A 25632-nucleotide genomic window follows, 5' to 3' on the forward strand; every position below is an offset into this window, starting at 1 on the left:
TAACCATAGAGGTGTGACTTTATATAAGGGGCTCTGTCAGCATGACTGTTTGCACCCTTCTGGTTTCCAACAGAAATTATGAAGAGCGATGAGTTCAGTCCGAGTGTTACCATACCAAGGAAAAGTTTTAAAACAGTTGAGTGAGCATCCTTCAATGTAATCCACCACATTTCTTGGCAGAATTCTTTCACTGCAATATTTACGTACACATCCCTGATTCCACATGGACGAGTTGAATTCATTATTCTGCATCAATGTAAAAATCATGCCATCTTACATGGATTTCCACAAGAGAAATGGGCAGATTTAGAGCATCTAGTAGTACTAGTAGTACTCTGACGCCCCTGTGTGACTGATGATTACTGCTCATACTGTCGTAGACTGGGATTCTTCATCATCCTCAACATCTGAAATTGAAAAGCTTCTGTTAACTGCCACGTTGTACGAATTCACGAATGGTCCGCCCCCGGGCCGCCTACCCGGCCCCGAATCCGCGTACATCGTTGACCCTCCCGTATGTCCAGACTCTCCTCCTGTCACCCCAGTAGAAACATCCATACGCATACCCACGTTATTATGAAGCACACTACCCGGTCCCGATGACACACAATTTGGGCTCGCCGGTCCGCTGGCGCTGCGAGATCGCGCTCCGCTGGCGGCGCTGGCGTGACGACCTCTGACGCCTCCCGTGCTCAAAATGAGATCGTGTGCCTGCTTTAGGGTCCACACGCAACTTTCCAGAGCGGGCAAACTGTCGCATGCATCTTCAAGAAAATGGACCTTGGCTTCTAGTTGCTCAATATGAGCGTCTTTCTCTCTGTTTTGGCTCAGAAGCTTTTGGACCCGTGCCTCCGAAGCCGCCATACTCTTGTGCAGCTCCGCGATTTCAAGATCTTTCTTGCGGACGGCTTCCCTGATGTTCGCCTGGCTCGTCTCATCTCTGTGCATGAGAGCCGACGCCTGTTCCTTCACAGTATTTTCCAGCTCCGCGATTCTCTGGTACAGAGCTTGTAGATGATCATTGGCCTCCTTAATGCTGGATTTCGTCGGTGAGAACATGATTTGCGGAAATGTGGGGTGATTGCAGAGTCACTGAGAATGCAAGAATTAATAGGTATTAAAATTGCACTGGGTACGCCTTTCATCGAAATCCACGCTAAAACACACGTGTAACCGGAAGTAAATTTCGCGGACTTTCGCAACCTCGCCCCCATTGATGTCAAGTCTACTGCTGGTACGTAGTAGTCAGCTGTTTGCAGGTATTTATTTAGTTGGTTACACGGCAGGTATAGATCTAGTCTATCACAAATCAATTTTATTTTATATCCTGTCACAACTCACATCGAGAAGATCATATTTGATAGGACATCCAGATGCGGAATGTCAAATTTGGGGAGTTGTAGAAACTATATTTAGAATGTCTTTCACTACAGTCCCATCTGTATAAAACAACGTGGGTTAAATTACAGAAACTTCACAACGACAATCAATGTCTGGGTGAACAAGATCTACGTTATTTGAGTACCATAACGTTCATAACACTTAAAAAGACAAATCCCGGCTAACGTATCATGTCATGCATCTACTAGCAGGACATTATCACTTTAAATTTCCCTCTGTGTGCAGATTGTTAATTATTTATCCCCCTCCCCATCCCCTCCCCTACTTTAAGTTATAGGCGCCCTATCATCAAACTGATCATGATAAAGTCTACATACACACAAGTTGGCAGCTCTTCAGTGTTCACTCAACAGCTGCAGTACCCAATGTGTTCTGTGTGTTTAATGATAAAAAGACAATAGTAAACGCAGGCTTTATCTATTATTGTTGTCATCACACTGTATGTTTCATGTTGTTATTCATCTCTACAGCATAATAACAATGCCAAAGTCCAAGGGAAGCCGACAAAAACTGGAGTCTACAAAGGGAAATGACTCTACCAAGACACCTTGCAACACCGCCGCCAATTCACTGGATGTAAACTCGTCTGTAGATTATGGCACCCTTGTTGTAAGTATTTCTACAATACATCCCGCCACCCACCCTTTGTCATTGTATTGATATTAATCTTAAAGTGTACAGTGTCTTATTGCAACTTTGCAAGTAATTTAAATGCACTTTCTGTTACATTATTAGGTAGTACTGTTACACTAGCTCCACCATAAATAGCAAAAGGAGAGGATGGCAATTACCTATTCCCAACTTTAAGGCTAACAGTGAATGGAAGTACATGATGTATCACAATTTCAGTTGGCATGATATCAACAGCTGATACCCTTTATAAGTCCTTTTCCAAGTTCAGGGTGTTTAATTATTTTGACAACTTGATTCTCATGGTCAGAGTCAACTTCGGGCTTCAAAGTTTCATCGTGGACACAAACAATGAGAGTACGGTATCAAATTTGTGATGCTGTTGCACACAATCCAAGATATGAATGATTCTGGTCTTTGTTCAGTCAAACACCCAGGTCTATTGTGCCTTGTCCTGATTATCATGTGAAATCACTTTTGTGTCTCATAACTGCTTAGCAATTGATTTGATTAGTAATAGCATTCATTACATTCGTCGTTTTCAAATGAAGATCGAATGGTTGATATTGTAAATATGGAAGCATGAAATGGTAATTTTTGTGTCTTGGTCAATTATGTACAAGGAACTTACTGTGGTTCATGGGAAAAAAAAAAATTGCTCACACACTTTGTATTGTGAAATGCTGTGTCACCCTTGCAAAGGTTGAGAAGGATGTCCTCACACCCAAGAAGCTGGCGGATCACATCTCAAATGCCTGCCAGCCCGATGGCGATGCACCTGTCAAGAGGATGCCAGACAGCATCATGCTCCAGATCTTCGGCTATCTGTGTATCAAGACACTCTGCAGAGCTGCTTGGTAAGCAGAAAGCAGGACAGGGAAACCTCGTTATAACAAGCTGCTTGGTACCACTGAAATTGCCTCATTTTGTCGAGTATCTCATTCTATCAAGGATAAAACCAAAGGAATATAAAAGGGATGGGACCTGCAAGATTTCCTCATAATGTCAGGTATCTTGCTGTATCTGACCTCGATATAACAAGGTTCAACTGTATTACTATTAACCAGGTTGGACTAATCCCAGGCATGGTCAGCAGTGCTCGCAAAACTCTGTATGTTGGTATCAGGATTAAAGCAAGAACCACAAAGAGGCCATCTGTAGATATTGTTATGAATGCAGCATTTGTATTTGCAGTTATATTTATATTTATATCTACATGTGTATATCTATATTATCTATATCTATGTCTATCTGTATTAAACAAAAATCTTGATATCACAGAGGTTCTTAAAAAAAAAAAAAAAAAAAAAAAAAACAGATAACCCCAATACCATATTAGAGTAACAAACTGGCTTGAAGTCAAAATTTCTACAGCAGATTTCCATTCTAGCCTAATGTGTCACATTAAGATGAATAATAAATTAACAATCTTGCAGTACTTCAAATTCTACCACCAACATCAAATATACTACATGCATTTTGCAGCCAGAGCTCTGATGGTGTTCTCATGACTTGTGTTATAGGTTTGGTTTCCATAAGGGAATTGTCAAGGGAAATTCTTCAGGAATAGCCATCTGATAATTCACTTGTTAATCAATCAAATGAATTTTTAAAATATTTTTTGACACAATAATGAACAGATATATTGACATTGTATTTTGGTGTTTTGTGTCATATCCAGGTACAATATATTTGTGAACAGTGTGAAACAATTGATATACAATGTAGCATGCAATTGCATTCAAACAATCTTGAATAGAAATCATGACTGTAACCATCACCAAGTCATTTGACTTCCACATTATGACCTTTAATTTGTCATCATTCCAGAAGTAATGAGCAATACAACTGGAAGATGGCTAAAACATTTGAACTCAGTAATAAGTTGGAAGAATGCCAATAAATTCATGTTAAATTCGGGATTTGGAAGGAAATGAAAATTAGGGAAGAAAACCCTTCATTCTGTATTTTACAGTGGACTTTTGTTATAACGAAGTCCTTGGGACTGGCAGTTTTCTTTCTTTATATCAACATTTCGTTTTAACGGAACAAATAAACAATAAAAAGACATAGAGCGAATAATGTTGCAGCCTGATTGTTGTAACTGGAATTTCTTATAACTGTGTTCGTTTTCACAGGAATACACCATATTAATGTGTATATTTTGTTTTTCTGTACCACAGTGTCTGCAGGGGTTGGAACCATCTTGTCAGACAGAAACCATTGTGGCGTCATGTAGACCTTTCTCCGTACAAAATCACGCTTCCAAACATTCGTAAGCTGGTATTTGCCTACTTCAGTGACTCCGTCAGGAGCTTGAAACTCACTGGGTTCCTCCAATCTGTAAAAAATACAGAGTGCGTCTCTGATGCCTTGCTCATCGAGCTTGGGAAGCGATGTCCAAATCTGTCGGAGCTTTGCATCTCTTCGGCAAACCTTTCTGAAGTGGATTCATCAAAGCTGCCCCCAACACTCTCCACCCTCAAACTTTTCCGATGCAACTATCCCATGTATTGGCTCTCTGCAGCTTTCAAGAAGTCCGTCTTTGGTGCCCTCCAGCACCTTGACATGTCTCACTCAAACGGCTTTGGTTGCAGGGACCTCGAGGTTATCCTGGAGAAGACACTAGCGTCCTTGGTGACTCTTCGCCTCACTGGGTGCTATCGCGTTGCAGATCGAGGTGTGGGTTGCATCGTGAGCAGCTGCCCAAACTTACAGGAACTTGGGCTCGCTCGCACCTCTCTGTCCAATGAGGCACTTCAGAAGATTGGCACGGGCCTCCCAAAGTTGCGGACTCTCGATTTGGAGGGAACTGCCAGCAAAGATGGTGTGATGTTCGATGTGCTCCATCTCTCCTCAATGAGGAACCTTGAGGAACTCCTCCTCACAGGATTAGATAAGTATAGTGGGGGTGTTCTTGTGGGACTCGTCAATGTTCTACCCAAGCTGAAGCTACTGACAGCATCCAAAGATGTGGTCACCGAGGCAGACATCCAGAAGATGAAGAATGTTTGTGTGATGCCATCAGAAGAACCACAGACTGCTTGGAAACTTAATTTTTATCCCCAAGACAAGTTGAAAAAATTGGCAGCTCTGCAGTCTGCTACATAACGGGTCTTATTTAGAATGTGTTTATGACTTGTGATCTAAAGGCAAATATATCAACCTAAAGTTGACTGTTAGGTATGAAAATGATTGTCAAGTGCACAGTTACCATATTTCCAGCACATAATTTTGTTGATAAGAATCAAATTACATTGTACATGTATATATACAACAAATATATGTGTGTCTTGTGAGTCTTTAGATGAACTGGCCTTACTGACAATATGTCCATGTGCAACTGAAATTTTTCCTATTTAAGAAAAATATACATGTATGTAAATACATCTATACATATTTGTCTGTATGTGTGTACATCAATTGAAACTCTTCTTTCAAAGAAAGGAAATAGACTGAAAGTACAAATTAGAGTGTGACCACAATTGTTAGTACATTCTGTAGTTTAGGGCAAGGTTTATAGATGCATGTAGTGTTTTACACAAACAAAATTCTGTGCATATCTAGTTGTTACAATGTTCCTTTGAAATGTCATTTCTTCAAATGACGAGAGAGTGTGACATCATAGAAATAGTGTGCAATCTGCATATCACATAGTTAGTAGATATCAGTTTGTCTTTCATTTCATGTTGTTTTGTTGTTGTTTTTTGTGCTCTGCTAATGCGATGGAAAATATGTAGAGAATGTAATTATCAGGAGCGTATTAAGTAAGAAGACTGTTACAAAAGGTTATGCTTATTTTCATACTAGTATGTCACTCTGAGGAGGTAGCTTGACCACATGTGGAATCTACAGAGGCTTGGTCATTTTCTTCAGAGGTCAGCATTATATTATCTTTTGCATGAGGACTACAAGAGTCCTTTTCTCTCATAAATGAGATATTTTCTACAATTTGCCATGTTACTTTTACATTCACTGTACAGTGTATTAAAGAATCCATTGAATTCAATTCTATTTCATTAATACTGTGAAAGTGGAAATTTTTGCGGTGTTGAAATTTGTGCGCATTTTGCGCAACCAGAAACTAGTGCAAAAATAAAAGCACCATGAATATTTTTGCTTGCTATCTGTTCCAGCAGTAGTTTATGTCCTGATTCCGCAGAATTTAAAACAAGCAAAACTCATCTTGCCCATCCGAGCGCGAAAAATTACTCACACGAAAATATCCACTTTTACAGAAGTGTCAGAGTATCCAGATATGTTTGCAACTCATTGAATATCAGATACAGTTTGTAATGCAAATGTTTATGAATGCAATCTTCTTTCTTGACATTTTTATGTGTATGCCTATATCTGCATGCATATAATGCACATGTGCTTGTGTGTGTGTGAAAAATGGAAAACATTGTTGTGTATTGGGATCGGTTTACTGTAAAACATGATATATTCGCGGCATGAAATTTTCGCAAATTGCCACTGGTGTTCAATGCATGTAGTGTAAACAAGAAATTTCGTGTGCATTTTAATTTTGCGAATCTTGGCGCTCGCGAAATTCGCGAAATCAAAATGCACATGAACATTCCTTGTTTTACAGTAGTTAACAGAGGTACATTCAATGAAATATATTATATCGTGGCAAGCAGTTGAGTATAATTTTGAGAGCACTTTATTTGAGAGGTATTTGGGAGCAATCTCCTCTCTTCGAGCTTCAGATTGCAAGCCCTGTTCCAGTCATACAATTCTCTTCATACTTTGAATCATACACATTGGTTATACAGCTTAACATATTATGAATGGGTGAATGGGGTGGAGTCTTGGACCCCAATGGTGTTAAAGAATGCTTTTCAATTGGGCAAAACTTTGGTGATTATAGAAATAAAGACAAGACTAGTTTTAGAAAGGAGGTATTCTTGGATTTGGATTCACCAACAATTCTAGGTAATGAAATGGGGAAGGGCAGGATGTTTGGGTTTGATTCAACCTGGTCGTAAATTATAGATTTTGCTTGATGTTACTTGAGAATTGTGAAGGTCGGTGACTCACTGGAGGTGGAGAGTATTGGTAGGGGTCATTAGATGACTGGCGGAGGTGAAGTGGCATATCCGGTCATCATAGTGGAATAGGAGTGAGTGCATAGTGATAACTTTGTGTATCATTACACAACATCTCGTTCGTTTGGAAATTAAGACTCCTCCCTTGTTACTTTGTGTGTGTGTGTGGGGGGGGGGGGGGGGCGGGTACTGGTAGTCCCGTCATGGTGGGCCATATTGGTAAAATTTGGGGTGGTATTGATGGCTATGTTCTATGACATGAAAGGGGGTAGTGATAACTTTGTGTATCATTACACAGCAACACATACAGTCTGTGCACCATGTATATGCTTAATAGACCAATACACCATACCTCCTAACTTTATTAGACTAGAAAAATTCTGAGATCTTTAAAGTACACCTAGTACAATAACGAACTGAAATACTAAGTACAACTGTACTAGATAGAGTAAAGACATTACTAAACCTCAGGGTCGTGAAATGTATGACAAATTGATGATCTTATCAGTTTATTATTTGAAATTGATTGTGTAATAAGACTAGAATTTGATAGGAAAGGATATTTGTTTTGTTTGTAATAAAGATTAGAACCCCAGACGAGTTATTAATATATGTATTACTGCGTACTGTTTGGATTCTTTGAGGTGAGTTCACATTGTACTTTTTATTATAATGTATCAAGAGATCTTGGTTGGAGAGTGAGTGTGTTTATGGGAAAAATATATGTGTATCTTGTTGGTCTTTAAATACACTGGCCTTACTGACAAAATGTCACTGCATAGGTACAGTTTCTCCTATTGCAAGAAAATATTTATTGTCAGAATGCTTCAATTCAATCAAAACATTTCATTCAAAGAAAACAAATTGGCAGAAACTTCAAGGTGGAGTACAGTACTTGAGTTATCCGGTGATGTTTCTTTCCCTTTTTTAGTCAATGAAGTGATGGGTAAACAAAGGATTACCATAATAGAAAGAAAAACATCGATCACTCTGATGTGATACTGTGAGATGTGTGTGTTGTGTTAATTGATTGCATCATTTAACTCAAATGTGGGCTACACCAAAGCTTTTTTTCTCTAGTCTCTATTGATATGACTCGTGCAAACATAGCTTTATAATGAACAAATCATTGTACATAGCAATTCTAATACCAGTCAGGTTTGAACGACTGTCATATTAGTTTTCCTCTACCCATTTTCTAATACAGTGTACATGTAGAACAAATACTGTACATTAATCAAAGAGAAATTACCACATGTATCAGTTGACAATCTCCCTCTTGAATACAGAAAAAATAGCCAAACTTTGCAGTATAAACACCTACAACAGATCAGGTACGCCATAGATATGTTTTACAACAAAATTGAAGCAATAAAAAATACTATCATGACTATAGAAACAGTCAAAAATAATTATGCACGGAGGGTCTATGCAATGCACTTATTGATCTAATACTTCTACAGCAATCGTTCGGTGAAGTAAAAGTATACATGCATCTAGTAAGTCACTAAGAAAGCTACACCGTAATGACAGTCCAGAGTGACTTTGAAAAATTTTAGCGTTGTAGTTAAGGGAACATAAGCCTGATTCTTGATGGGAATTGTTTTTATGCAGTCCCCCATTATCATCGTAGTGTTACCATCTCGCCATCATCACTTGCCACTTGATTACACTGTTCTTTATGATACAGTGCACTACCGCAATGATGAATTCCTCGGATCGGAACCGGGGTTTTCTTTCTTTATACAATATGTACTGTATCGAACAGTAAAGTATTTAAAGATATAGAAATAATCTTGGAACCTGAATTTTTATTTCGCTGTAACGAGAGTTTCGTTTAACCGTGTTCGTTATAACGGGAGTGCACTGTACGTGCATTGCCAAGAATGAGGAGTCACATTGAAAGCTAGACTGGTGACGCGGGGTAGAGAAGAGAGAGGAGTGAACTAGAGAAAAGATGAAACCCCGAGTACAGTGGTCACTGAGTCAGGGGTGTAAACAGGTAGGCCCTACAGCTGTTGGAATGTGTATGGAGGTCATAAACATTTTATGGGGATTTATAATGATGCCATCATTATTTCATATCGTCATCATTTAATCTACATACATGTAGTATGATTATAATCTATACACCAATGAAAAGTAAGGCTGTTTATATTCTTTCCTTAATCATCACTGTATTTGTTTGCTTGCACACAAAAGTGTACATGATCAATGCATCGTTTATACAGGCTTACCTGCTCATGTCATTCTTTATTGTATATTGCTTAGTTTGCCTTTTTTTTTTCTGTTCGAGTGAATATGAAAATAACTAACCAATCAGACAGTGAGAGTAAGGTGGGTAGACTGTGTGCACCATCCCCCCGAGTCTTGACTTTACCAACACCTTTCCCTCCCCTCCCCACCCCACCCCCCCCCCCCCCCCCCCCCCCAACACACACACACACACCATGGGAGGAGCACTGACTGCACCCCTAGGCGTCCCGGTCCTTCTCATCCTCTTGCTGCGTTTGCTGCGGCTGCTGCTGCTGTGGCTGCTGCTGCTGTTGATGAAAACGCATTTCGACCGCCCTGCGGGACTCCCGCCGAAGCCTCTCGCTCAGAACGCCGCCGACTTCGAGGATGAAGATGAACACCTCGCCAATGGACATGAACGACACGCCGATGAAAAGGCCAGCGATGCCGCCCAGATCCCCGAACAAACTCTCCAGCTAGGAAGGAAAACAAAAATGCTAGTATAGTGAAAGGCATTCTTCATCCCAAGAAGTATAAAACTGCTCTTGCTCCAACGACCAACTCCCATTACCGACCTCACATGAGAAGTAAACACGAAGTGTACAATGTTTATTTTGATAAATGGCGTGCTAAGCAAAAGCGTCCATTAAAAAGTAGCTCTTGCAGGTCGTACTGGATTAAAACACTGTATACGATACATTTGTATATACAGCTGTATATCAATCTGTTAATATAATATGGGAGTAATGTTTCATGACAGGCTCAGTGCGGAAGGTCTCAATAGAAGTGAAGACGATGTGTCCTTTTGATACTTATGAGATGAATCATCTGATATAGACATTACTGTATACAGGTACACGTATACGGCAATTTGGGGGTAAACAGTATCACACATTAGTTGTGAAGCAAACTTTAGAGTTCATAAAAAAAAAAATATATAGGCCTATATACCGATATTGATATCGCATTCTATATTCTGCCACAGCTTACCGTATAGGATGGAAACTGTTGATTGTGTTCGTAGTTTAGTTGCTCAAAGTAGACGATTAGATTCACCACGTTTTGCCTGCGATAGGGGAAAAATAGTTGTAGAATGTTATGTTGTGTATTTTCACTGTACATCTAACTACCTTTCCGTTATTTAATGATATCATCATAAGCATATAAACAACACCCATTGTGTATCTACATGTTTTATGTTTCTGGGCAAATTTGAAGTCAGAAAATCTTAAATCAGGGAATATATGCGGGGTTTTGTTTTATTTCGTTTTGTTTTATTTTGTTTTGTTTTTTGTTTTCGCATCAGGGCCATAATACAACCAATGCATGTATAAACTGTAAAGTCAATTTCCCAACGCATCGCAAATAATAGATTTCTTTTGGCTCATAGCATACAATGTCATAGAATTCTATTGTTTGATATCGTATGCCATCATCACAGACTGCTCTGTTTATGACCCGCTTTATATCACTTGGTGAAGTTTATCCAATCGTTGATTCCTAATTGACCAACCGTATGATGTTGCACATCATCGGCACATATGTCATAGTCAGTGTCAAAATACCTTCAATTCGATAAAAGTATTTGTTTTTCAACTTCATTACCAAATGTAACTGAACAGATGAATAAATACGATTAGTAATAGACAGTAGGCCTATAGGAATTATAACAGGTGCAATAACACATCAGCATGGAATAACAGGAACAAGAGCGCTTCGTTGCAGGACATAATAACTCATGCTTCGGGGGAAAATCCTATGAGTTTTACACAGAGATAAAATACAGATTATAATCGAAAACAAGTCACACGACTCCTCATCAGAATGGTTTCCTGACATTAAATTTGCTCCTGCGACAATTTCTCCCATGAAATATCTGCACACTAAGCCAAACATAAAACCTACTCACAAACATAACCGTATAACCCTAATCATAATCCTCACATCAAACTAAAAACCTAAAACTCTATCGCAACCTTAACCTAAACCTTAGTCCTTGGAGAAAATAAGACCAGAGCAATATTGACACAGGAGCAAATGTTGTGTCACCCGTCGGGATACAGTACCTTGTCCTCTCAGAGTTCATGAGAATCTTCTCTGTCTTGTTGTTAACCTTGACCAGCTGCTCCTTGAGGTGGCCCTGGACAAGCAAAAGAACACAGACCAATCTGATGTCGGTGCATGATGGGAAAATGTATCCCACCTTGTTCCATAAAGACACATTTCTGTGGTTTAGTGCGATATCTTTGTAGATCTTCGTAGATTTTATTTCTACATTTTCCATGAAAATCATACATGAATTTACGATGCATGTAAATTGAATAAAAATCCACATAACAAAAAGTAATTTGCAATGAAATGATCACTATAATCTTTAAAATATTGTGAGTAAAGTACTATTCATTGTAGTCTCAAGTGTTTCACAGTGTTTACTGTGAAAACCATTTTTCTCTCTTTTCATTTTACCCATTTGTTGTTAATATGCAATATTCTTTCTTTTGTTTGCAGAATTTTAATTGATACATCTACTACTGATTCATAAAAGTAGGTATCACATAATCAGAAGATAAATTGCTATTTTTCTCTTCATTGGCATAGACTCTGTAAACGTCTTTCTTGTGCAAATTTCATAGATTTAACAAGATCCGTCTAATATTTCTCCAAAGATAATAATGCAGTAAGATTTAAAAGTGCCAATTTAATGCGAGAATAATGAATTCTACTGCAAAAACTTCCCGTAGGATTCAAAGGGCTGAAAAGAACAAAGGCAAAATTTCTCCAAACACCGATTTGGCTCAGGATTACATTGCGCTTCCGACGTTACCATGGACATTGTGATTAAGCTAACTTACCTCAAATCGTTTGGAGGGCCATAGAGAAGACGAGATTGAACGGGAATACGACAATTCCCTGTAAACGGAGGGAAATAGCACACAGATTTTGTTTGTTATTGCATGCTTTCATCATAATCGACGATATACTGCTATCGTCATTATCGTAGTAGTTATCATCATCACCGTTGTTTGAATCATTGATTACACGTACTGTATCACTATTTCTATCGTGTCAGTAACATAGAGAGCCTATCTTATTCCTGGAAATATTTTGTAACAGGTACTTATACGACAGCGTCATCCTACCTTGGTCTCAAGCACGAAAATATTGCAAACTCTGCTCTAAAAGATAATGCAGGCACACTGAACATCTCCTTTAGATGTGGAATCATTACATGTTTGTACATAAACGCAATTATAAAATAATGTATATCACGCGAACCAGACATTGGTTGCTTGGGTTATCACTCTCTTCCATTCTCTCTTGTAATTGTACTGTTTATACTTATACTATATAAAAATTATAAGGAGAGGGGTGGGGTGTCTTTATTTCCCCGCAAATTCTCTTCCTTTTCTTTCTTTCTTTCTTTCTTTTTTCCTCTTGTATTATCATATTCATCATTTCCAATTTTCTTTTGAATGTTGTTGTTTTTCTTCTACCTATATGTGTTTTCATTTATTTCGATTTTATTGATGTCATCTTATGGGCTCTCCGTACGTAATCTTCCTGGACGTATTTGGTAACATGAATGGGTAAAACAGACACTAAATGATGGAGACGAACGGGAACTGCCTTGCATACAGATTTAAAGAGCGTGCCTTTGGGAGACAGAGACTTAATAATAACATCATCTCAAGTAAAGCGCATAATACAAGCATAAGCCTCTCATGCGCTATACTTAAACCGTATAGAAATGTGATGTTAATGTAATGCGACCGGGGCTTAACTTCAATAACGAAGAATATTACTAACACCTATAATTAAATGAGGTTAATATAAAATTTCGAAAAAGCAGAGAACACACTGCGTTGGGAGTATACATTTGCCTCCACCCCCATGCACCAGCCCGGCTAGTAATAGTTTTATGTACTAGTATATTCTTGCGTGACTGGTTACATACCTGCATGGAATAGGGCAGCGACACTTCATCGAGCTGCTGTGGTAAAGATGTTCAACCAACTGTCGACATCGCGCTGTCGAGGTAATAAAATGAACGAACAAGAAAAAAGGGTGAGAAAGGCAGGTCTTAGTGAGAGGGACGGGATAGCCATCATCAGGGGAGTGAAAACTTTATGTGAGGTGACAATACAAAGTAGACGTTTCCAGATCATCTCAGAGTATACGAGGTGAGGTACCATCGCACTGAATTGTGTTTAGTAAGAAAGGCACGAGCGACTTCTTTGAAATGATCCAGAAATCTACCCAAAAGAAAACACAATAAAAACGGGAGGCAATATCACGTGGGTAAATTTGCTTTAATGAGAGTCTTTCACAGTTGTCGCACAGCATGACATTATATTTCAATTGAGCTAAATTAAACCGACTCTGTCATAATGGAGTTACCATCCACGACATAAATAGGAGCGTCCACAACCGAAGTTAAGATTAAAGCAGCCATGGCGTACGAGTAACAAGCAAAATATCCAATGATTATGCAGCTGCATGTAGGTGAAAACAACTACTATTGGCTGGTGCAGATGATTCCAGTGCTTTTCAGATTGAGGATGCGACTTGCTCAAACTCTCCCAGGTACCTTCCTTATAACATCACAGAGGAAAAAATGACTTCTCGAAACTCGGATGTGCTTTATGAACCGTTCCTGAGGCAGAGGGCGTCTTGAAAAAACGCTAACTGTTAGAGAGCGCGCCTTCTCGTCCTAAACAAGGCACCTTGGCAACTTCAACAAGTTGCTTTGTCCCTTCTCGTCCTAAACAAGGCGCCTTCTCCATGTTCTCGCCGAACTTATTACAATTGTACTTTAGTTACTTATAGTTTACTTATAGTTATATACTATACTATAGTATATACTATAGTTATATACATTGTACCTTGTGCCGGATCGAGCGTGCTGCAGTGCGTTCCGTTTTTCAGTCTGATGTTGGTGACGCAGCCACAGACTTTGAATAAAAATTCCTGCAGACACATCTTCATACACGAAGCTATGGTGTAGGAGAATCGGTCCGAGGAGAAATTTGTGTCCTCCCCTGTGTACGTGCATGGGACATTGTATTTCTCCCCGAGACGGTCGATCAGAATCTGGTGTAATGATGTTATCAAAGAAAAAAAAAAAACCTTTTTGACTTAATTATGAGAAGAACAATCTTATAAACGATTCTCTCAGATACTGCTTCAACATCCGAACATGGACGTATCGACTCCCATATACGTGTCTACTGTTGTTGTCGGGGTTTTTTTGGGTTTTTTTTTGTTTGTTTGTTTTGTTTTGTTTTGTTTTTTTGGGTATCTCTTGATAGGGGATGCCTTAAAGAAGAATATATTTTACATGGAATAACAGATGCGTGTATCAACATCTCTTGTATAATATTATAGTCTTTTTACTCAAGAAGTTACGAATCTGTGCGACTTCTGTGTTAATCGGCACTCAAGGCACAGTATCGGTTAACCCTTTCTGTACCAGGAACTTTGAACAGCGTATGCAACGCTATTGTGTGTGTGTGTGTGTGTGTGTGTGTGTGTGTGTGTTGACATGCTCAAAGCACACAATGGCACATAAAGAGTTAAAGCGGTCTAACCTGTCTCAAGCTGATGGTGGTCATCTCCCCAGTGGAGGCTGTGAGTCCCTCATCTTCCGGGAAGGGCTGCTCGGTGGGAGGGTGAATGGACACCTTGACGCCCGACTCGGTGGAGAAGAGACCTACGTACTCCGGCTGCTCCACAAACAGAGTCAGGTGCAGCCCTGCAGGTTAAGAAGGAATTCACCTCAATCAGCTTTGATGGATATATACATTCTTATATTGAGGAAATACAGAAACCAGAGTGAATCGGTTTGTTGCACGTCCTAAAAACACCAAGTGGGAAATCCCCTTGTCACTAGCAAAACTCAGCAACAGTATCAACCAGACGAATAGTGGCATGCGATTGAAGCTTTGAGAAAATTACTGTATCGTGGACTGCTATATAGTCGGAAGAGAGAGATTGGACAGGAATCGAGTCACTGTAAAGTTAGTAGGCATACCGCATCACATGATGACGTACCATGTCAAACTAAACCTATTATTATAGCATATAACGTTTAGCACTCAACATCATGTGTTCAGTGATAAGAAAGAAACCAGAAGCTAAGAAATTTAGTTGACGAAAGCAATACTTAGTGTATACATGGTATAAGGTATAAGCATGCAGGCCTTTTTTTATCATATTGCATGACACATTTCTTAAGCCTCGAATTTGACGGGCGTGCACTCTTAAGATACGAGCAAGTGGACTTTGGGAATTTTAAGATTAAGACTTCTTCAAACATCTGGGTAAAGGACATAATGAAGGTAAACACGTTATGACACTTGGACAGGTGCAATGTGCTGTCGTCCTGGCAAGGGCTCGAACCTATGATACTTTGTGTATGCTATAACTTGACTGATAAACCGCAAGGCCTCTGCTTATACCATACTGTGCTCCCGTCCTCCCTGTCATCGCAGTTTGTTGGCTCTGGTCGTGCACACTTCGCCCGTTGAAGGTGAAGCAATTTCCGTAGTCTCCATGTTGAAACACCGTGAAGTTTCTGTCGTAAAATTATTTGATAAGGAATGATACTAACGTGTGTACCAACACACGGACGCATAGCAGGAACGTTATGTCAAAGAAGCCATAAAACCATGAAAACGTTTCACGTTTGTGCTCGCACAAAAAAAAGAAAAAATCAACAGTGTAAGGCAGCAACGCGAAAATTCTACACAACTTACAAGAAATACCATATTTAACTCAAGACCTTAACTTTGAATCAATGAAATGTGGTCGGTTTCTTATGTTCGAAAAAAGCTTACGAGATATTGTATTTTGACAAGATCATCAATATTGGAGGAATCGTAAAGTGCCCAGGCTAAGGTTGGTTATTCTATCTTTTAAACACTGTGTTTAATTCTTATAATCTTTTGCACATTAGACAGATTTTCTGTAACTCTTCAGGATCTCACCATATATCTTTCCTTTATCATTTAACCATGAGACAAGTAAGTATGATTCTGCTTATAACGAGTTACCTCGTTCGTTCCATTGATAACATTCAGTTCCACCCTTGAAATACATTAATATGTACATCTATAATTTAATAATTGTCCTGATAATTCTTAGCACCAATGCGTAAACTGCGCTTTTAATGATGACCAAAAATCTTCTTTAGAAATATTTTGGTATATGTATCCTTATTTTCGTCGCGCGTCAATCGACGAGGTATAGGTCAATCGGTAGCACCGCAACCTTGCAGTTGCATGGCCAGGGTTCGACGAGTCCTATAGAGTGAGCCTTGCGACCATGGGTGCTAATTGCGTCGTCAATCTAGCAAGATGTGATACAATCTGTCTCTCGGAAATATCATCATGACACACGTGAACCATGAATCAAAAAGAAGAATTGATAATGATAGTAATAACCAAATATAAATAAATCACGTGCTTCAATTGGACAAGCCACCACTCTATATAAACTGCCTTGGTCATACCTGTAACTGCATGGCCGTCTGTCGAAGTTGCACTGGAGGATGAAGTCTTCGGGTTGGTGGCCGAAGAGCCGAAGTTCGTCGAGTGTGGGCTGGAGCAGGTCTCGGACGTCCGAGTTGTCAGGGAAACGGGCCTGCTGGAGGAGGTGGGTCCAGTCGGTGTCCCCTGCAGAAGAGTCATCCCGTTGGGCCCCACCAGCAGTGCCACCATCAGAGCAGAATGGGGGAGAGGACACGGTCCGAAATCAAGAGTAAGAAACGTCACCTGAATTAGTCACGCATCCTCCTGCAAGATGTGACTTTCCCGTTTCGGTACATGTATAAGGATTATCTTCTCCTATCTTTATCTACCGGTGTTTCTTCCTGTAATAATGGCTGTTCGTTTAGCTAATTGTGATTAACCGTGATTGCGTCTTCGTTCTATCTTGAATTGGATTAGGGTATTAAAACCTTTTTCTGGTCAAATTACGGCAAGAAGTTGCACACTGTTCATTGGATATCATTGTCAATTTGTTACGTATTTGACGATATGAAAAACATCTATGTCACTCGTAACTCTTTGTGATGGTTTTGATGTGTAACAATGGAATATTATGTGATATAGCAAACAATTCAGTGTATGAAATACAGAACCACAGTCAGAAAAAAAAAAAAACCGAACAGCCTTGGAAACACTTCTTTTGTTCGGGGTCATCCCATCACGAGACCGATGCCCACGAGTGGGCGCGACATTGGGAAAAAGGTCCATGAGTCATACAGCCCACGAGCATACAGCTTGAGCTCGACACTAGGTAGATAAGGCCTATGGGTCCGACTGTATAGGCAAACAAGGCCCACGAGTCCGACAGTAGGGAGAAAAGGTCCCCGAGACCGACACTGCGAATATTAAGCTCCGTGATGAGATGAGTGTCGACCTCGTGGGCCTTGTTTACTTAGTGTTGGACTCATTGGCCTAATTTGCCCACTGTAGTGTCGAACTCATGGGCTGTATGACTCGATCGTGGGCTGTCAAACTCGTTACGTGCACCCCATTTCTTCGTGGTAATTGCTTTGCATTTTACTTCTGTCATATTTTCTTCTGTGGTCAGTATGCCTAACATGTTTTTTTTTTCTTGCATTACTCGTGTGTATCCAATTGATTTAAAATGGTTGAATTGATTCCACACGTTTAGCTTCTTTTAGAGAAGTCATGAGGTCTACTTGCTGTTTCATATCACTCACCGTGGATGTTGCGCCAATTGTAGTCATAGAAGGCGAAGTCGTGATCGTCAGCGGCCAGTTCCTCCGGTGACATATTGGACAGGTCCTCGATGGTCTGCTCCTCGTGACCGTGCTCCGAGTCATGGGTATCTGCTTCGTCGATGTTCTCGTCATCCTCGTCATCGTTGACCGTCACACCACCGCCAACCTCCTCGCCACGAGTTTGGCCACGGTCATTTTTAAGCTCCTCATCATCACTGTCTACCAAACCGTCTTCAATTGCTCCATCTCCCGTCTCGTTGTCACTGTCGTCATCAGTTTCCGAGATGATGCCATCGTCGTCGGGGTCAACGAGGTCGTGTCGCGTCCCGTTTGAGCCTGTCTCGTTGTCAGTGCGATTGTTGGATGCTTTGACGCTCATTTGAGGAGTCACTGTGTTGTTTCCTAATGTAATTGCACGTATAAAAAGTTGGGCCATCATGTCAAGCTAAACGAATGTGAGTATAGTTTCAACTCTGTGGTCATTTCTCGGCAGTACTCGCAATACAGAAGCTCAAGGGTTCCTACATCCACATGGCTATTCGTCACCCTATACTTGTATCCCTTAACCTCTTTCCATGCCATGTTAACCAATATATAATTAGCAAAGGAATGATCAATTCATGAGGAAATATCAACTGAACCAAACCAACATATTTTTTATTTATTTTTTTTTTTTCAAATCGTACAACAGAGATCGAAGATGCGACCTGTGGCACATTGTATCGTTTTGGTATGCCATAACCAAGACTAAGAAAAAAAAAGGAAAAAAATGAAGCTAAAAAAGAGGGTCATACTTGACATTAGATTTTAAAACTCTTGAGTATGGTCATGCAGCTACACAAAAAATAGTTTCACTTCGTGCTCTCGAATTCTAACGGGTACTGTGTAGTGCTATACACACATGCCCTTACTACTTGTATCAGTCTCATCTGCTGTGATATTTATTAGAAGGCACAAATAACAAGAGAAGAAGAAGGAGGAGGAGGAGGAGGAAATGTTCAGTTCAGCAACTCGTATGTGAAAATTGGTCATTATTGATCATTAAGAGACGTTATTGAGATGAGGTGAATCACTTCAATGTCTTCGATCAATTCAACGCAGTCTCCCCCCCCCCCCAAAAAAAAAAAAAAACACACACACACACACACACACCCAAAAACACTGCGTTTGTTACTTGTATTTCCGTTTGCAGCTCTCTCCTCGTCGTCATGATGATCCGAGTTTGCTTCGAGTTCGTCGTAGAAATTGTCGTCGAACCACCAGGCGTAGTCTCCTGTGGTTTCGTCATCTGCATAGATTGCGAAACATCGCCAAAAAAGAAAATTATTCTTCCTTTACTTTCTCATCAAAATTTTACTGCGACTCTGAAAGAGATGATACGGAATTTGAATAAACTCGACAATCATAGATTTAATTTAACGCTGCAGTCCAAGCTTATTTACATAACTGTAAACGGAATCTCCCAAATCACGTCATGATAACAGAGGTTTGCCCAAAATTTCTCCGACATTGCACCGATTAAATTTTATCAGCATTCTATCTTTAAGGTTGCCTTTCACATTTTGAACACTCGCCCGTCATCATGCCAAGGGTTTTGGGGGTGTCACGAATTCTCTTGCGAGACCTAACCTGTCTCCTGCGTCTCGGCGTGCGTATCAGATATGCCGTCGTTGTCGAGGAGGACGATGTGCGCAAACCTGGTGTTGGCCAGCATCGACCGCCGCATCATGTTCACGTTGCAGATGCTGACCGCCGGGAATTCTAGCTCGCTCATTGAGACGATATCGTTCCTGGTCGAGTACGGGTACGACAGAAACGTCCGGATGAGCCGCGTCCCTATTCGACCGTCATAAGCATAGGATTGTCCATTAGACACCATAAGTAACAGAATGATGCATACGCGCACATATTAAAAGAAACAAGATGAAGAGTAAATATGTCCATGCAGGTTCAGTAGACAACGATTTCACACTATTGGAACTATTCATCTGTGAAAAGTTATTCATGAAATCGGTGCCTAATCTAATTAAAATGTAAGTCAGAAAATTCTCCTTTGTCAAAGCCTGAGACCTCTATACTTATTAATACAAGAGCCAATCGTTCGAGATCACTATAATTATTATCTTCTTCACAATACGACAGCAAAATTTGGATCATTGTCAGTCATACGTTGCATAATAATAGTCTTGGTTAACCCTTCTTGCGCCAGTGAGTAAAATGTGCTCAAGTTTCATCTACAAACCTTTGAACAGGGGATAAGTCTGGCACGTAGAGAGTTAATGACTTTATCTACAGCAGAACTTTCTCCTTTCAAGCTGTGTATGTCATCATTTTTCTATTTCCCTCTCCCCGACAGCGACTTTAGGTTAATTTCCTCGTTGAGTTGGGAACACATTTTTAGATGCGTGATTATAAATTGTGCCCTTTTGGGTATCCAATATTGTGTTTAAAGTGTAAATAAAACTGTATTCTGTAAGAAAGACAATTCCCAAATATCCCATATTCTGAGAGTCTTATGCATGTATCCCGCAGGCTCTACACGCCCTCACTTAGATCACTCTATTGTAATCAGTGGCGTATCTGGGGGGGGGGGGGGCAAGGGGGGCACGTGCCCCGGGCGCCACTCCTTGGGGGCGCAAAAAAACGAAAAAAAAAAAACGAAGAAGAAGAAGAAAAAAAAAGGAAAAAAACAAAGAAGAAGAAGAAGAAAGAAAAGAAGAAGAAAAAAGAAGAAGAAGAAGAAGAAGAAGAAGAAGAAGAAAAAATCGCCCGGAAGGGGGAGGGAGAATGGTGGGGGGGGGGGGGGGGGGCAGAAAACCAAATCAAACAAGATAAAAACAAAACATGATGATGACGCGGACAAAATGACAATGTTTATTGTGTTCACACAAAAATTCCATGTTCTGTGAGCTGAAATACAAAAATTTTCGGCTCGCTCGCTACGCTCGCTCGCCAAAATTTATATAAAAGAGAAGGTAAGAACAAAACGTGATGATGACAAAATGACAGTGTCTATTGTGTTCACACATGTCATTTTATATTTAGCAGGCAAAATGTTTCACGGAGCAGCGGCTGCAATTTCATTCGTCCTGAAGCGATCGCCAATTGGATCAAAAGAGGGCGTCAACGGTTTCGAACATACGGGGGGGGGGGGGGGCGCAAAAAACAACAACAACAAATCAAACAAGATAAGAACAAAACGTAATGATGACGCGGAAATATACAAATTTCGGCTCACTCGCTCGTACTAAGTTAGAGTATTTTTTCAAGTTCTCAGTTTGTTGGTATAAATCGTTATCTATAAGGTCGTCACTATAATTGTGAGATTCAATAAGCAAAAAATGACAAGAATTCTATGTTTTGTAAGCTAAAATACAAAAATTTTCGGCTCGCTCGCTGCGCTCGCTCGCCAAAATTTATATATATAAAAAGATAAGAACAATACGTGATGATGACGAGGACATTTACAAATTTCAGCTCACTCGCGCGCACTAATTTAGAGTATTTTTTCAAGTCCTCAGTTTTTTGGTATAAATCGATATCTAAAGGCTGTCACTATATCTTGATTAGAATTGTAAGATTTGGTAAGCAAAAAATGACAAAAATTCCATGTTTTGTAAGCTGAAATACAAAAATTTTCGGCTCGCTCGCTGCGCTCGCTCGCCAAAATCTATCAAAATTCATTACATTTAAATCACCCTCAAAAGATCCCTTTTAAGTGCTTGAAAAAGCATCATGTGGACTTTGTTTAAAGTCCCTACCGGGATGGGGTTGGGGTTGAACACTTTTTCAGAAATTAGGGGCGCAATTTTCGTGCTTGCCCCGGGCGCCGTTTTCCCTAGATACGCCACTGATTGTAATGTCGACATATTCCTTTCTTCACTCATTCAAATCTTATTCATAAAGTCTGCACTTCAAAATATTCATCAGTTTGAATTAAAAGTTGTATATTATCTATTAGAAATACACACCATAATTATTAGGTATTATATTCAGATCATGAGGTTTACTGTTCACGAAAAATGAAAAAATGATTCACATGAAATATGCTAAACAAACAATGAAAAAAAAAACCCATTAAAATGAGACAAAGTTGCTTAACATAATGCCTGGCGAAATGTATTGCCTCTCTTCACCACGTGCCGTGATTGATGGCAGTGCCGCATGCAATGTCATAGTCTTCTCTACTTGTTCTTTTGCAATCGATTTATACATCGCATGTGTTGATTAGTAGTTTAATGTATATACCAGTCCTGCTGCATACATGAAATAGCACGTGGAAAGGATTCCTTGATATAAACTTTTTGTATTTTTTTTTATCGATTACAGGTTAAAGAAGGAAAAAAATATTGTTTATCTTTTTTCGTATTGCAATTTTAACGTAATGTCCTTACAACCTCGGATTGTGCGTGAATTATCAATATGAGTTGCCTGTGATAAAATCTGATAGTAAAATATCAATGAGCCTAGAATCAAGGTGAACAACAAGACTTCTGTGTGAACGTGCATGATCGTAGGTTCTTGTATATCTCTTTGTTTATGAATCTGAAAAAAAGGCTTTATTGTATGCATCAATTCATATAAGTGATAAAGCAGCATATTATTGTATAAGGGCTATGAGTAGAATTACTACACCAGAAAAAAAAAATGGCAGCTATGGTAACCATTTTTTCTGGTGTACTAGTATATTACTTTGTGTCATTGTGAATGATATTGATGTTATCGAACGAAATTCGAATATAGAATAAGATTAAAAAGTGTGTATGTGTGTGTGAGTGTGTGTGTGTGCGTTACCGTCAAATCACATTGTACCAAGGAGCTTAAGCTTCTTGATTGTACCTTCGAGGATAAATGCGCTGAGGCAGATGAGCACGGCTAATGTCCAAAAAGCTCTCTGTACTGTTGACTTCGAACGGTATATATTTGGGATGCCGTGTGCTGTCGTGGTGTTGACGAAGTTTTCGATTAATCTGTTCAGCACTGTATCATCGTCTGTGGTTTCTTGGTCTTCCTGGCCGTCGACGTCACTGGAAAGTCACCATAAGACACATAAAGTGAGGCATAGAAGACATTTTTGTTATAGAGTGGGTATGATTGCAGGCTATTTATGTATATAACTTCAAATGGTGTTTGTTACTCCGAAGGCTCGTTGGTCCGAAAGTGAAATTTGCAAAGGTCGCTATTCTATAGATTCGTTATTCCGAAACACACAAATCCCGTATGTTGAATACAGGGTTCATCTCAGTATTTTGTGGCATTATGCCGAAGATTCGTTAAACCGATCCGAAAATGAAACGAAAAAAAAAAAAAATGAGTATAGGACCTACACTGACAAACCATCGGAACACTACCCAACCTTATTTCGTTTTCGGATTATAACGAATCTTCGGAAACATGATTTTTTTTTTTAATTTTAGGATCAACGAATCTTCAGGAAAATGATCCTTATTTCATTTTCGGAATTGAAAACCTTCGGAATAACGATCTGTATCTGTTAAATACTCTGTGCCACGTTTGGTAATATGCAGGGTTCCAAGTGCAAAGCGGCGTCAAATGATTGCGCTAAAAACTACACAGATTTTCATGTTCCATGTAATACTGTATACCAAGGCAATTGATACAAGTAATGAACGATGGGAACTGATGAAGGCTCAAGATATTTTTGCTTTGTTTTGCTTTGATATATTTCTTCATTCGTTAGCAAAAGACCTTTCCTTGGACGCACATTATATATACATAATAAAGAAGCTAATATTCACCTATAAAATATCGGGACGGATTTTGATTGTGCATCATTGTGAAATCACCGACCTGTATTAAATTTACCCATCTTATATTGGGATCTTATAATTGTCATTATAGGTTCATTATCGTTCATTAAAGCCAAAATTATAGGGCCTACACTCTAGGAAAAAAAAATAGTGACTCCTCTTTTTGACGCTGAAATTGAATCGGGATTTATAATATCAGCAGTTGTTCTTGTGAAATTCGTCACAATGTTGTTTAAATCCTCACTTGATATTATTCGACATTCAGCATGAAACTCCCTAAAGCACACTCACACACATACACACGCACACACACTCTACTTCGATGAGTTAAGTCCACATGAGCAGACAAGTACACAACTGTGAGATATTGATCGATGGATAATCCTTATGACAAGAAATGTTATATTGGGTTGTTTATACAGGTATATTCCAAAAGAAAACAAGATGTGAAGAAAATATGAATGTCACGTCATTTACCCACGGTTCTGAGTACGTTCGCCATTCTTAAGTGGATAATCCTTTTTCTTGACCTGGTCTTGACTTGTCCCTTCTTCGAGTTCCAGAGACTCCCTTGGTCTATGGTTATCGTCTGTCATGATTACCTCTCCGCAGAATTTTACTCCTTCGTTTAACTATAACACGTCTTATTGTGCCCTCCACAGGTACTTAATTACTGTCGCATAATAACCGATGTGATCCACTCCGGTGTGCTGCGTCGATATCGAACGATATATTGCTCTACAGTTTCGTTAGAACAGGACAATGGTTCAAATCCCACGTGAAAACGGCTCTCCATTTATTTATGAGTCGTTGGACTTTCACATGTCTTCCTACATTCTGTCTGCATACTAGTCTTCTGCTGAATTGGTAATAAAATGATATCGCATGAAGTCATTTAAATTGCCACATAACTATTTTTCGCGTTGTTACTGGTAGTCATCGAGTGATAATCAATTAACTCCTCCAGGAAAAAAAGAACAACCTTTTGGCGACAGTTTGTTGTTTTTATGTTGTCTTTCAGCCCATCTCGTGTCATTTGATGCTGACGATCAAACATGAAGTGTTACACAAACTGTCAACTGAGTGAAGCAAGAGAGGCACGCCCGTATGCTATATGTCATACTGAGTATGATGAATAACGAATATAATAGTGTAGCACTATGTTAATTTTTTTTGATAATAAACAACTGTTATTGTCTCCTATCATAAAACACACACACATGCACATGAATACATTATTTGATATAAACAGTTTCTGCGTAAATGTACATATATATATTTGTAACTATCTCGCAAACGTATACACATTACTAGGCCTATACATCACCAGAATAAAGTAATACTCTAATCAATGTTACACATTGAAAATGCACTCACTCGTCATGTTGCTCGTACAGCATTAATAGCCTTCAAGTAGCTAAGAAGGCTGCAATGACAGAGAAATAATGCACGAGTATCTATAGCGAAAATGTTTATTAATAAGATTTAATGATTCGAAGAGTTCGGCTTTTCATTTTGTTGTTACTGTGCTGCTTACTGTTTTGAAAGCCTGTTTTTGAATATCATTGATGTTGAAAGTTTTATTCTTCATCCCTTCTGTGTAGTTGCTGAGGTCCTTGGATGTTGGTTGAGGTGACATTAGATATTCGCATGACCCATCAGGCCACATTGTGAGTCTAAATGTTAAATCTCACATCTCTGTGGTGGTCCAGCCCGAACCCTATCACTTTTTCGTACCACGAATAAAATGAAACTGAAAAATTTTAGCGCTTTATGGAAGAAAATGTGGAGCTCA

The 25632-nt window shown here is 39.4% G+C and overlaps 3 protein-coding genes across 3 annotated transcripts; 1 reads left to right on the forward strand and 2 right to left on the reverse strand.

Annotated features, from left to right (window-relative positions):
* Positions 1 to 358: 358 nt before the first annotated feature.
* LOC140236986 (vimentin-type intermediate filament-associated coiled-coil protein-like) lies at positions 359 to 1059 on the reverse strand. Its single transcript, XM_072316935.1, has one exon. The coding sequence runs from the start codon at positions 1057 to 1059 to the stop codon at positions 367 to 369; it is 693 nt and encodes a 230-aa protein (XP_072173036.1). The 3' UTR covers positions 359 to 366.
* An 815-nt stretch (positions 1060 to 1874) lies between these two features.
* On the forward strand, positions 1875 to 5142 carry LOC140237138 (F-box/LRR-repeat protein 12-like). Its single transcript, XM_072317081.1, has 3 exons — positions 1875 to 2010; positions 2734 to 2888; positions 4215 to 5142. The coding sequence occupies exons 1-3, from the start codon at positions 1882 to 1884 to the stop codon at positions 5140 to 5142; spliced, it is 1212 nt and encodes a 403-aa protein (XP_072173182.1). The 5' UTR covers positions 1875 to 1881.
* Positions 5143 to 9556: 4414 nt separating this feature from the next.
* Positions 9557 to 24433, reverse strand: LOC140237139 (uncharacterized). Its single transcript, XM_072317082.1, has 14 exons — positions 24315 to 24433; positions 22906 to 23093; positions 19696 to 19902; positions 19241 to 19354; positions 18046 to 18468; positions 16828 to 16990; positions 15776 to 15891; positions 14906 to 15069; positions 14201 to 14408; positions 13273 to 13345; positions 12170 to 12227; positions 11384 to 11457; positions 10308 to 10383; positions 9557 to 9793 (listed from the first exon to the last, which is right to left on the reverse strand). Exons 1-14 carry the CDS (start codon positions 24431 to 24433, stop codon positions 9557 to 9559), a joined length of 2220 nt encoding a protein of 739 aa, XP_072173183.1.
* Positions 24434 to 25632: the final 1199 nt, after the last annotated feature.

Source organism: Diadema setosum, chromosome 13 (assembly GCF_964275005.1).
Source record: "Diadema setosum chromosome 13, eeDiaSeto1, whole genome shotgun sequence".
Taxonomy (NCBI): Eukaryota; Metazoa; Echinodermata; class Echinoidea; order Diadematoida; family Diadematidae; genus Diadema; species Diadema setosum.